This window comes from Amphiura filiformis, unplaced genomic scaffold, assembly GCF_039555335.1.
Source record: "Amphiura filiformis unplaced genomic scaffold, Afil_fr2py scaffold_44, whole genome shotgun sequence".
Taxonomy (NCBI): domain Eukaryota; kingdom Metazoa; phylum Echinodermata; class Ophiuroidea; order Amphilepidida; family Amphiuridae; genus Amphiura; species Amphiura filiformis.
In genome coordinates, this window is record NW_027305508.1 from 307,124 (window position 1) to 321,069 (window position 13,946).

The 13,946-nt window shown below is 35.5% G+C and overlaps 1 protein-coding gene across 1 annotated transcript in view; it reads left to right on the forward strand.

The window, feature by feature from the left end:
- The first annotated feature begins 5,915 nt into the window (after positions 1-5,915).
- The window catches only part of LOC140144186 (kinetochore protein Nuf2-B-like), a 40,840-nt gene continuing 32,809 nt past the window's right edge, over positions 5,916-13,946 (forward strand). Inside the window, exons 1-2 of the mRNA XM_072166012.1 lie at positions 5,916-5,979; positions 9,667-9,801. Coding sequence (XP_072022113.1) covers positions 9,691-9,801 — 111 coding nt within the window. The 5' untranslated portion in view covers positions 5,916-5,979; positions 9,667-9,690. The remainder of the gene's footprint in view (positions 5,980-9,666; positions 9,802-13,946) is intronic.

Consider the following 13,946-nt stretch of genomic DNA (forward strand, 5'->3'; position numbering starts at 1 on the left):
CGTAAATCCTGCGGAAGGGGCAGAGGAAATAGTTTATATACAATATTAGCCACGATAATGTTATTACTAACTTTATCCAGAACTTTCTACAAACTCAGTCCTACATGCCCTTCTGCTGATGACGAAACAGAAAGAGAATCTTGATGATCATTCCATTGTTGATGTATAAAGAAGAAGTCAAGAAGTTGTGCCACAAAGTTCTGTCCATAGCCAAATAATCTATTGCTAGAATGTAATAGTCTAGTCAGGAAGATGATATTTTCCAAGTCAAAATCGCCTAGACCTGTCGCATTACACTGACATACAAACTATGAACAATTTTTTTTGTTTAAAAACAGTTCTAACATGTTCAGCTGCATGGTTACGATTTGTAGGACTAATAATACGTTTTCACGAAATGATTACCCATAGGCCCTATGAGAATAGTTCTTTAGCAGCCTTCAACATATAATTTCGAAATTAAAAAATGTCTAAAACGGAACTTTATTCTGTAAATATCAACATGCATTATTCTAACTATTTTAGACACATACTCTTGATCCTAGTTAAGGTTAAGACCAGGTTAAGGGAAATACTTTTAATCACTATGCATAAGACGAACCGTCAGAGCCACACGCAACAGTGATAGACTCCATAATTCAGCTAGCCCAGAAAAATAAAGCACTAAGTTTTTTTGATTTAAGGGGTATACTATAGTCCATACAAGATCACGCCCAACATTTTTTTTAAATTTCGTACCAATTAAATTTAATCGATATACATCGAATATCTTTTTTTTTTAAAAGCAAAAAAGAGGGGTCACCGAGCTAGTTTTTGAGAAATAACCATTTTAAATTTTTTAATTTTTGGCACATTGTGTTGTTAGGGTGTTTTACGTACGCTGCTACTAGGCTGCGCTGTTACAATTGAAGACTTGCACTAAGACTAATTTCAGATTATGCATTCTAATTTTTGGAAAACACATTGTCTTTTCATTAAAATTAACATAAAATATCCAATTGATGAGCAAACTCATAGCCTACCGTATACCTCAAACTTTGAATGCTATAGACTTGTGTCACGTCTGTGAATTTTGTGACTGTTAAGAAATTATGTAGCCATGATTTTGGCCCCGGGTTTTTGGCACATACATATCAATGGCTTATGAAGATTTTCAACATTGGGGGCTGAAAATTGAAAACAGTTTGGTGGGCCATCCTGGTGCTCGAGGGGGTTTTCCCCCTCGGAGTCAGAAAATTTTGCAAAATATAGGTCACAAACACCCATTTCCCCCTATTTTATCACATTTTTTTCACCTAGGATTATTGGGGGCGGCTGAAAGGTATTCCATTTCTACCACCCCTGCACCAAAATTACTGAGGGGACTAAGCCCCCAAGCCCCCGGTTCCTAACTTCCTAAGCATATGTGTATCCCCTCAAATTACAGAACTATTACATTAACATTTATTACCAGTTAGAACCAGCTAAAGGGTTGGGGTTTAGTTATGTTTCATTTGGCAAAATAAGATAATATTTTTTAATTCCCAAAAAAGTATTGCTGTATTTTTTAGGAATCGGGAATAATTAATGCAAATTAAAAAGTAACTCACCGGCTCTATCAGTATACACTCTAAAAAGACTAATTTCACACTATTCATTTTTCTGAATAGAAACTCATTCATTTTGATCCCGAACTAATTGTTTTGACTTTTGATGAGATATATTGTTCATTTTGATTAGGTATACTATCACTTTTCTTAACGAATAGTGTCCGTTTTTTATTTTAATTGAGCTCAAACCCATTTATTTATCCATTACCATTTAAAAAGGTCCTGTCATATCCCCCTCGGAAAAGACAAACTATTCAAATTTCAATTATCTTTTGGTCATTTTTGATAAGAACCTATTCATTTTTTTTTTTTTTTATTCATTTTTAAAATGACATGGCAATCTTATCAAATTTTAATACGTTTTTTGTCATCATTTGATGAGAAAATCCTTTTGAAGCGAAGTCTGTTAATTTTTAAGAGAAATCTGTCATGGCCGTCTCCAAAATAGTCATATGCCTACTTATCATATTTGAAAAGATTCTATTCATTTGTGAGGAGTTTAATTAGAGTGTATAATAACAGGAATTTCCAACTATAAGTATGCTGTGATAATGACATACTGCAGTTACTGTCCGTTTTCCTATATACACAATACACAGTGCTCTCACCATTGACGCGTGACCTCTACAAATGATGTATGTTGGAAGAATGGGCACTTGACTAGTTAACATCACTGTGTGAAAAATAACCAGCCAATATTTAAAGTATTCTCCAAACTTCTAGCAAATATATTTCTCTAACATGATCTAAAATTACAGCTAGGTTAGATGTTCAGAAGGGGTCGCACTTTCGTAGAATATGAGTGAGGGCAAAGCATAGCTAGCTCATAGCTAGCCAACTCCCCGTGTTAATTGAATGGAGATTTGACCGAAAATATTGAGCTATATTGGTAACGGACTGCTCCGTTCTGAAGGATGCCACAAAAAAACGGTACAAGCTACATTTAAAGTATTATATGAAATTCTAGAAAATATAGTTTTGTAACATGTCCTAAATGTTTAGCTAATTTAGGTGTTTGGAGAGGGTCGCACTTTTGTGTTTTAGGAAGGATATGTAAACGACAGATAACACCAAAAATATGAAGAAATTATTTCCAAACCGTGTTAAGTCAACAATCATTATGTTGCTCATTTTCAAGAATGCTGGTTAACAAAAAGCAGGCCATTGTCTCATTTCGTGAACAAAGGTACACATACCATTGTTTCCTTCCGTTTCCTTTATAATCGGATACTCAACTGAAGCTATAATACCAGCTTTATTGCGATGTCGCACATGTAAAACAGACACATGTCCACAACCAGAGAAGATCCGATTTAATCAGTTGAGCTGTTTCAATGAGTGTTATCTTGGTTTAATAGCTTTTAATGGGGTTTAAGTCCTGCAAAGGTCGAGATGAATTCTACTGTAGACATGACTGCATCATGATTAAAATGAACTGACAAGCCCGTGCTTATTCATTCTTATGATTCATATAGCAAGGTGACGCTGTGCGTAAGTTTTTATTCACCTGACAAATTTGTTTCATTGGTAATGTTAAGGATAGACGAGGTATTGTTGGTCGAAGCAGCCGAAAAATTAATTTTCATTATCTGAATCTTCAATATGCCAGGTGATAGTGTACAAAAACGTATAGTACTTTCTTAAATTCCTGATTTATTTCATATCTTTATTTATATAAAGCAAAAAACAAACCAAAAATATTATATAATAATAATAAAATATCGCTCAAATAAACAAAAATCACACACACAAAAAACAAAAAGAAACAACCAAACAAAACAAAACAATAACCAAACAAACAAACAAAACATCAAAAAAGCTCTTTATCTTTACAACTTTAAAATTCTTACTTTCTTTATCCCTTCAACATGTTTATAGCCTATATGCGTTATGCGTTTTTAGTCAAATTTCAATTTTGTTATTCTTTGCCAAATCATAAACATGTTATTAGTAACAACTCTTCTGGTCATTTGTGGTGTTCTATCTGAATTTAGACATCATTTCAAAATTGTTCTGTTTTTCCACAATACAAATTTGGATGAATCCAATTGGGTGTAAGTTGGGACATGTGAAGGCCTAAATATTACAAACTAGCGGGAGACCCGCGCTGAAAGTGAAATCATCTCTGAGTCTATTCGCGAACAAGATTTAGCGACTTCCTTTTATTTATATAGATACAAATGTGCCAAAATATTTAGATATTATCATTAACAGTTATTATTATTATTTAACGAAACTCATTTAAAAATCGTACATTATGACTTTAAAATACATAGGCCTAAATTCAAAATTATTATTATCTATTAGATTGGGCTGTGTACTCTCAGACATGCATGTAGTAAAAGTGCCATAACTTTGTAATCATTCACGCAAGACATATAAAAGTATACATTTTTATAACGGCAATACATCAATGAATCTTAATATAAATACAGATTTGGTGTAAAAACAACAATTATGAAGAAAATCACAAAAAAGTGAGTTTTTGGCAATTTTTGTTCGGTACATCATAACAAAAAACACTCTTTCCAAAAATGTTTGTTTTGTTTTTTTCTTAATCTTGAGACACCATTTCAAAAACGGTTTTTTAGTTTTTGATATTGGCCTTATTTTTGAGATATTGACCATATAAGGCATCAAAATGAACTTTTAAAATTCACAAACGCCTATTTGCACAAAATGATGCCTAAAATCGGAAATAGACCAAAATATTAAAAAATGAGAAAACCGTTTCTTAAGTCGGGCATGATTTTTATGATGAGCATAATTGCTTACCTATAGATACTGTATTTATTGAGTTATCGTGTACCTAAATCGTCATTTTACCGAGAAAATGAACATTGAAATAAAGGCCGTTGAAGTTTAAAGTGGTCACATTTTGCACTTTGATCGAAGCTCACAGGAGAATGCGGCAGTTCTCGTTTTTCTACCTTACATTACGTGAACATCAGGTAAATCCACAGCCCCTTCAGAAGTTTGGGCGAAATCTATTCATATCTTGGTGTTTAAATCGGGGGAAAGAACTTGAAAAAATTCACATTTTATCAGCTAAAACGGAGCCATTTGACCGCTAGGTTTTTATGAAATCAGTGCTTCCGTGGCGCTTCCATAAGATGCGCCACGCATACAGATAAGCGTTGCGTATGCGTAGCGTATCTGTGCGTTAACATATTGCGCGTCTACAAAACGCGATGCGTTGGTGCTCGCGTATAGGGCCTACCCCGATGGTACAACAAAGATTTTCTTTCCTTTTAAATTGCGGAAACGAGTGAAATAGTGAAATAAAATCCATAAAATAGAGCAGTTGGAGTTAACAAATCTGGATTTTCTTTCCTTGTATTTATAAAAAACATAACAAAGTAAATACATTTCAAAAAAGCTCAATTTCGCGAAAGAAACAATGTCTAGAGTACACAGCCGCGTTAAGCTTTTCTGTTATTTTTACGTTCTTGGAATTAAAGATATAAAGATATAGTTTATCATATCACTCATACATAAATTCTAGACAGTTCATTGGTTGATTATACCATTTGCCATTTTTACTATCACCCTCTCCGTGTGATAGTCTTTACCATCATGTGTTTTGCCGTAGTGCGCCTGCGCCAAGCCGTGCGCTGACTCTTGGACTCGCCGATTTGGTTATGGGGTGGACCCCAAAATGTGAAGTAGGCCTATATTTGGAAGATATAATGGTCGCTTTGTCCAATTTCCTTGAAATTTACCAAAATATCGGAAATTTTGACCAAAAATGAGCATTTTTTACATTTTTTTCAGAAAAAATAAAAATCGATATTTGTGAGCAAGGATGTGTGCTTGATTAATTTTGCAAGGGGTCAAATGTCACAAAAAACAACAACTTGCCCATATACAGTGAAGATCATTTTTTGATGGAATGCAATACTCTGATCTGACCAAAGTTGCCCCAAATGCGGGGTAACTTTGGTCAGGCTATTTTTAACCCCTAGGGCACCCTTACAAAATTATTAAAAATCTTTTTCAACTTCAAGGTGTAGAAGGGAACCCTATAATGTCATAAAAAAGCCTTTGATTAGAAATATAGCCTAATTGGTTTTCAAGCAGTGGTTTAAAAACTCTGAAAACGGTGCCCATGAGTTACCCCATTTTACGGTATACTTCAAGAATTTTCCCCAACGCCATCCCCCCAATGTCAAAAAGAAATGCTGATACTTGCATAAAACATCTTGAACAAAAGTTTAAATGTTACGTAAATAGTACGTATTCAAGCCCGTACGCACGATAATTTTGTTTGGGGTCCAGCACCCCCTGCCCCTGCTGGCCTGTAATCAGCGCCCTCATTTGTTCACGATGAAAACGAGGCTAGCCCGGAAAATACGAAAATTGTACACAACAATTTACGATCAGGAAATTGGTAAGAAATTTCGTATTTCTATATCCGTAAAACCAAAAGAGCCTTAAAATACATTCGTACAATATATCATGAAGTATTATATTTGGCTTTATCAAATGATAATAGCCCTATTTTCATCCAAACGGATGCAGATCCCTTCCAAAATCATTAAAAAAAATACGGGTGCAAAATTCTGCTACCATGGCTACCTGGCCTGATATACATTAGGCCCTACGGTTTCATTGGTTTTGATGAATCCAAGTGTGTGAAAATATTGGATCCAACACATAATAATGATAAAATTGGATGCTTTACGCCCAGTTTTTATTGGTCTCGCTATGAGTTTTAAGTTAACATTAAAATATCGGACTCGACTATAGGTATACTAGTGCCGTACTATTACGCTGACTTTCGTATTCGGCGAGGAGGACGATTTCGACCTCCTGGTTTGTTTACAAACAGACAGGTAGACAAAAAAACGTTCCGCGTGTCCAAACACTCAAGTATCAGAAGGATGGTCCACAATAGCGTGATTCACGTAACCTGAATAGGGATTAAAAAGCTGTCACGTAGAACCATGTGCTTCTATTGTCCAATTTTCCATCAAGATTTCATATGGAAACAGTTCAGACCCAGTACAACATCATGTCAGAAATTAATATTTTGTTCTGGGTCTGATTATTCGGACTAAGGTATACTAGGTGAATTCAAATTTGACATCAAATTGCATCGTTTTATATATCAAATTAAAGCCCTTGAGTAAACTAAGCCAAAACTGAAAACCTTTTTTTCATAGCACTTTCCGTAGCAAAGTTACATCTTGTCAAAGATTGACTTTCATCAAAAAGATTCAGCTAGCAAAATTCCCCAAAACGGCATTTCGGGGTGTTTCTAGATCTTAGTCTCATGGCGATAGCAGCTTTTTTAATGGAACTGCTATCAAAATCCTCTAAAATTCCATGTGCGACTTGATTATCACCATAAAAAATCATATATTTGGGTCAAGTGAAGTATAGAAAACATATTTATGTAGGTTTCCTTCACCCACCTATTCTCGAAAAAAATTCAAATTTCTATGTAAATATGGTCGCATGTCACAAATAGGTCACCCCAAAATGGAGCAGCCGTAACATGAAAACGCTTTTGTCACACTTCAAGTCAGGTTTATTCTAAAAGTATAATACCTATTGTAGAAAGTTTGGTGTCATTTTGTAGATAATTATGTTCTTTTTCAAATACAAAAACTCCCAAGTCAATTGGACAACAACTTCGAGATTTATACCTCAATATGTAAAGATGTGTCAATGGAGCAGCCGGGTCGGGGGAGCCGGGTCGGGGGAGCCCCATAGGATTGTACACAAAATTATGAAAATATGACTAACTTCAAACCTTTGTATCTTAAAAAGTACAACTAGCATGGACCTCAAATTGCACATATATCATCCTGGATTGTAGATCTACTTCATAGTAGATCAACTGTAACAAAATATGTAACTAATTAATTACCTAATTAAATGCTAATTAAGACAGTTTTCCCTATATGTTACTGTGCAAAATGTGCATATTATGCTCCGACATTTCTAAATGGACTATCTCTTGCCCGAGTCACCCTGCTTATTCAAAAGTACACCTATTTTTATGGAAATTTGATGAGGAATTCAATTATGCTATTAGTTTTACGGCTAGAAATGGAAGAAAAAAGTTTTGATTGATAAATGTCATAAAAATTGACAAATTATTTTACAATTTTTGACCACCCTGTATGTGTAATGCAAGGGATACCAAACTTTTTCTTCCTAATTTGTTTGAAGGACCCATGCAATGTCTTTCTGAATCCATATTTATTTTGAGCTACATAGCTTTCAGAAAAGGAAAATTTGGGGTTCGCCATGACAAGAAAAATGTTAATTTTGTTGTTGTCCCACCCTGTATATTTCTTACCACCCTGTATTATGACGTTATACTTAGTTGATTTGGCATCCTTGTAATATAAGCTTTCCAGAAATATATACTTATAATGGTCTAAAATGTATTCATTAAAAGTTGTGTTGAATTGAATCAAAATTGGTGATATTTTACTAATTTTATATCATGTTACACAAAAGATGACCAATTCATGACATGCGACCATATGCATTGTGTTGGGGCCCCGGTCTCGGCGAATTCGCTGACTAGTAAATGTGTTAACTAAGGTTTGCCTAGGTTACCTATCGACTATATGTCTATGTCTCAGAGAGAGTCAGAGTGCAGAGTCTGACTCAGTCATGCTGCACTGCAGTGCAGACAAATGACATGCACTGCATGCAATATTCTAGCACTGCTAGAACTCGAAGTCGTCGTAGGACGTATCTCAACCAAAAAATATGTAGGTACTGTATGCCAGGTGAATTTAAATTTGCCATCAAACTGCATCATTTTATCATGTTTATATATCAAATTAAAGCCAAGTTGAGTAAAGCTGAAAACCTTTAATTTTTGTCATAGCACTTTCCGTGGCAAAGGTTACATCTTTTCAAAGACCGACTTAGGCGACTTTCATCAAAAAAGATTCTGCTAGCAAAATTCCCCAAAACAGCATTTACGGGGTGTTTCTAGATCTTAGTCTCATGACATGATGATAGCAGCTTTTTTTAATGGAACTGCTATCAAAATCCCTCTAAAATTCCATGTGATATGTGTGAGTGTCTCAATCATCACCATAAAAAATTATATATTTGGGTCATATTTATGTAGGTTTCCTTGACCGACCTGTTCTTGAAAAAAATTGAAATTTCTATGTAAATATGTAGCCTATTGTGTTTGGTCCCCGATCTAGGCGAATTTCGCTGACTAGCAAATGTGTTACGGTAACTAAGGTTTGCCTGGCATACCTAAATTATGGGCTCAATGTCAATGACTGTAATGGATCCAATTTTATATCACACTCAGTTGTTAACTACAAATTTCGAACGTTTGAGGACTTGTTCTCCAGCAGTTGTAGCAGGTGCCATCAGGCCATAGGGCTAGGCATGTTCATAAAATTTTGAAATTTAATAATTTCATCTAAAATTGCTTTCATTAAAAAGAGAATCATTTAACTTAAAAAATGAGGGGTCAATCATGTATGTAGGCCTACTATTGATTGACAATGTTATGAGGAAAAGTATGCTCGCCTGAATAATGTCCCAAATTTGCATTAAGGGGGTACTACACCCTGGCCAATTTTGTGCCTATTTTTGCATTTTTCTCAAAAATGATAGCGCATTGGGGACAAGTAAGATATTTATTATAGGGGCAAGGACTACAACTACTGCACTGAAAATTCAGCAACTCAAGGCAAGTAGTTACCGTACCGGTACCGGTAATTGATTTATTGATCAAATATTGGTTTCCCTCATTTTTTACTTTAACTTCACAACTGGTTTGTGTGCTGAAATAAAATCACCAGTGCAGTAGTTGTAGTCAATGCCCCTATATACATACCGGTACCTTACTTGTCACCAATGCGCTCTAATTTTTGAGAAAAATGCAAAAATAGGCACAAAATTGGGCAGGGGTGTAGTACCCCCTTAAGGTGCGGGATTGTATCTAAATTATCCTAACAAATATCCAATTGCATGCCATTTTTTCATCAAATAATCAATGGTGCAAAATTTTGTTTCCAAGAATCAAAATTGAAACTGCACTGTGGTACAAAATTCTAACCCTGAAGATCCTTTTTTTTCACAGGAGTAAGACAAAAGGAAAGCAACCATGGCAAATCATTATGGTTTTCCCATTATGTCAATAAATGACATCATCCAGTTTCTTTGTGAAACTTTTCCTGATGACCAATTTGCTGAGGATGACTTCAAGAACCCACAGGTAAGTGCCATTCTGCCAGAGCTTTTCATTTTGGATAATGAATATCTTATAGGATTTCTTCTCAATTGGGTCCAGAGGGGTTAAAAAAAAAAATTAATCCCCTATACACCAATCTGACTAGGCCATCACTGCAGGGTCCCCAACGTCATGAACGTAAAACTGTGGTGTCCCAAGGTTGGGGGTTCCTTCCAATTACTTCTTAGTGTGCTAATGCTATACAGAATTGTACACAACAGTGATTTTCAATACACAATCATGGATTGATTGAACATATTAAATCTCCTGCACTGGTACATCTGTGGTTCCGATAGAGGGCCAAATACAGTAAACGCTTCTCGGATTGGTGTATAGAAGTCATGACTTCAATCTCCCACACAGAGAGTGTAGATTTCAAATTGAGTCACTGATTCAGGTAACCCCATTTGAAATTCACACTGGTGTAAGCAGGAAGATTTATATCATGTCTTCCATGTGGGTATGGATATCAGCTGGTTTAAGGTCGTGTGCCAAGAATTGGGGGCCAAATGCATTACATACTAAAAAATTGAACAATTTACATGTTTTTGTACTTAAACTGATCTAATTCATAAACTGTTCATCAAAACCCTATAAAATTATATATCACTGTAAAGCTTAAGAGTACCGGGAATGCACACATACAAACAATTGGTCAATATACAGGGTGCCACAAATGTCATATAGGGTGGTAAAGTTGAATTTTGGTTCAAAAAGTATACTTTTTTGTTCCTCTCTATTTACTAAGGTCGTGTGTCTTGAGCTCGCCACCAAAAAAAGGTGGCGACGTTACATTTTGCCAAAGTCGACTCAAAACAAATGATGATATCTCTGTCAAGCAAGAAGGTAGTGTCATGCTTGTGGTCTCATTTTATTGCTAAATAAAATGCACTTTCAACCCTGTAAAAAGAAATACTTAAACTTTTTTAATACTGACACTGTGCTTCATAGAATTCAGAATGGGCAGGGTGGCGGTGGTGGGGGATGTGGTACACACAAACTCTATGGGATTGGTATTTTTAGTGCCTAATCTGCTTCTGTAAAGGCTGTAAATTAGATTTGGACTCTATTTAGCATCTAAAACACTCATGGCCTTACAGCTAAACAATTCTATTATACGTTTTTAATAATTTAGGTTTAGCCTAGAAAATACAAACTTTTCCATACAAAACTACCCGTTGCCATATTAAACACTGTAGTAAGTAATGCAGATGTCTTCAAAATCTAAAAGTTACTGTGAAATGGTAATTACTTATCCTATCATAGTCAAAGTATAGATTTTCTGAAGGGAAATTTGACGAGGAGTCTAAATATGGACACATTTTTTCTGTATGAGTTAGGGGGAAAATGTTTAGGTTCAAAATATGTTGAATTGTAAAAAAATCTAACATACTTTGGGACACCCTATATTCCTAGATTACCAAACAGCTGTGATTTTGGTTTGAATGTTATTTACTTCCCGTTTATTACTGTAAGTTGGTAATAAGCAATGCATTGAGTGACCCATTTGTTATCAAAATCTTTTTTATTCCACCCTGTATACTTGCAGGTCACCCTGTATAATGAGTTGAAATGTATATATTTGAATTGCTTATGCCTTTAGCTTTCCAAAAATGTATACTTTTGCTAGTTTAGGGTTGATGATTGTCAAGATAATCTAATTAGAAACCCGGTTGGTGTAAAAATTCATAATATTTGTCATGTAACGCTAAGGGTGGCGAGTTCAGGACACACGGCCCTAACATAAACACCTGTTCTGCTAAAACCTTTTTAGATGTGCTAATAACATTGTAGGCTTTCAAAAAAAGCAAACTTGTAATGATGAGTTATGTTGTCTAACTGAGATACAGGGTGTTCAAAAGTCGTACATAATTTTTATGATTTTATTACACTTTCAATCAAAACTTTTTCCTCCATGCCTCACACAAAAAACAGTGGCATATTTGAATTCCTCATCAAATTTCCATCCAAAAAATGTAAACTTTTACAGCAGTGGGGTAACTCCTTCAAGAAATATGACCTTCAGAACATTTCGGAGCATAAATGAATAGTTAACACAGTAACGTATCTAGGAAAAGCCTAGAACCCATGACACAGAATGCAGCACACTTACAACAAATTAACCTAGCTTGGTCAAATTGTAAACTAGACATCAATACCAAAACAATGGTACATAATCCATCTCAATACCTTGCTGGGTTACAAAGTTGCAGTAAAAAATAAATTTGGGAGGCACGAAAAATCAATATTCCCTATACTTTAACACATGCCTCAACCGTAGGCACCTCAACCGTAGGCACCTCCACCCCTGACTCTGCATCGTTTGAATTGCAATATCTCAAAAAGTATATACAGTGTTAAGTTTTTACTTTCCACAATTTTAGCTAGATACATTAGCAACAAAATGAGACCAAAACTAGCTCAGTACCCTCTCCATTCTTGAGATCTGGGACAAAACGTCCCAAATAAAATGGAAAAATGTAACGCCCCCACCTTTTCCTATACCCCAATTCATGACGCACGACCATAACCCAATATATCCTTCTATGCTGATCTACCACCAAAGGTACCGATGGGTGGCTTTGATGTTATGCATGAAATGGATTGCAGATCAATGTTGTGCCAGAGGAATGCTCACAGCCTGAAGCAGTCCTTCATTTTTAAGGAGCGCAATTGGGCTAACGCTCCTTGGCGCTCCTGAATTCTGATCCTTTAGCGCAATTCACTGCGCTCCTTGCCCTGGACGGAGGCGCGAGTAAACCAAACATGAAGACGGCGCAGCGCATTGAACTTCATAATAACCTATGCTACACATACCACGGGTCTACACCCCATCAAATGTCAATTGTTCAAATAAATTAAGTACATTTTCGCCCTAATATTCCATCTCCAGTCGCTACGATATATGGTCTCATTTCTGTGTCAGTTTTGGTCCAAAACGTGGTCAGAAACAGGTGCAAAAACATGCGCAAACTCGGCCAATTTCTATCAAATTTTCGTACTTCTGGGGTCCAGACTTCTTTTAAAATTAATGTGTTGTTGATGACGCTAAAACATGTGGTGCCACAATAATACAAAAAAAAATTATCATTTCGATTTTGCTTTTAAAATTGCTTTTATTCAACGTAACAATAATATTAATAAAGGAAACATAGATTATTTATGATAAAATAAACTTAAAACATTAAAAACTGAATATTTTCAGGTTGTGATAAATAAGTAAATAAACATTAACTGCATGTCATCAGTCCGCCACGCCTGTAATAAACAAAGTGTGAATTTCATCAAATGGGCCGCCGGCTGGGATTTCCCCATCAAACCATCGTTACGGAAAGCATACACAAAGTGCAAGATTTCCTGACATTGCATTTGGTCGCATGTCGTAAGTTGGGTATGCAAAAAGGGTGGAGGGATTACACTTTTCTGAAAATTACGATATAAATTTGATTGGCTTTCCGCAACCCCATATCCTACAACAGTGGTTGATACCTCATTTTAAGCCTAATTTTATACTCTTTCAGTCTACTGAAGCATATAATTATACATTATTCAGTAAAAATATCACATCAGTTGAAATGAAAAATGCCAGGGGTGGAGGAGCAGGCGGATGTGGAGCAGGCGGATGCGGGAGTGTGCAATAGGGCCTATATGTGAAAATTCACATGTCAGCATGTCAAAACTACTGGTTACTTTTTCAAATCTAGTGAGGGTATGATGTATTGACAGCTTTGCATGTTGAATTTGTACAACTAGAACAATTACTGACTACTTAAGGTGGTACTACACCCCCTGATCAATTTTGTGACTAATTTTGCATTTTTCTCAAAAAATAACTACACACTGGTAAAAAAAAGTACCGGTAATGTAGGCCTACATATTACAGGGACAAGGAATCTAATTACTTCACTGAAATTTCAGTGATTCAAGACAAATGGTTCATTATATATGTTAAGAAATGAGGTACATTCTAACGGTACCTCTTTTCTTATCATAAATAATGTACCATACCGCTAATGTCTTGAGTCACTGAAATTCCAGTGTAGTAACTGGATTCCTTGCTCCTATAATATACATAACTTTTGTTACCATCAGTGTGTTATTATTTTCTGAGAAAAATGCAAAAATAGTCA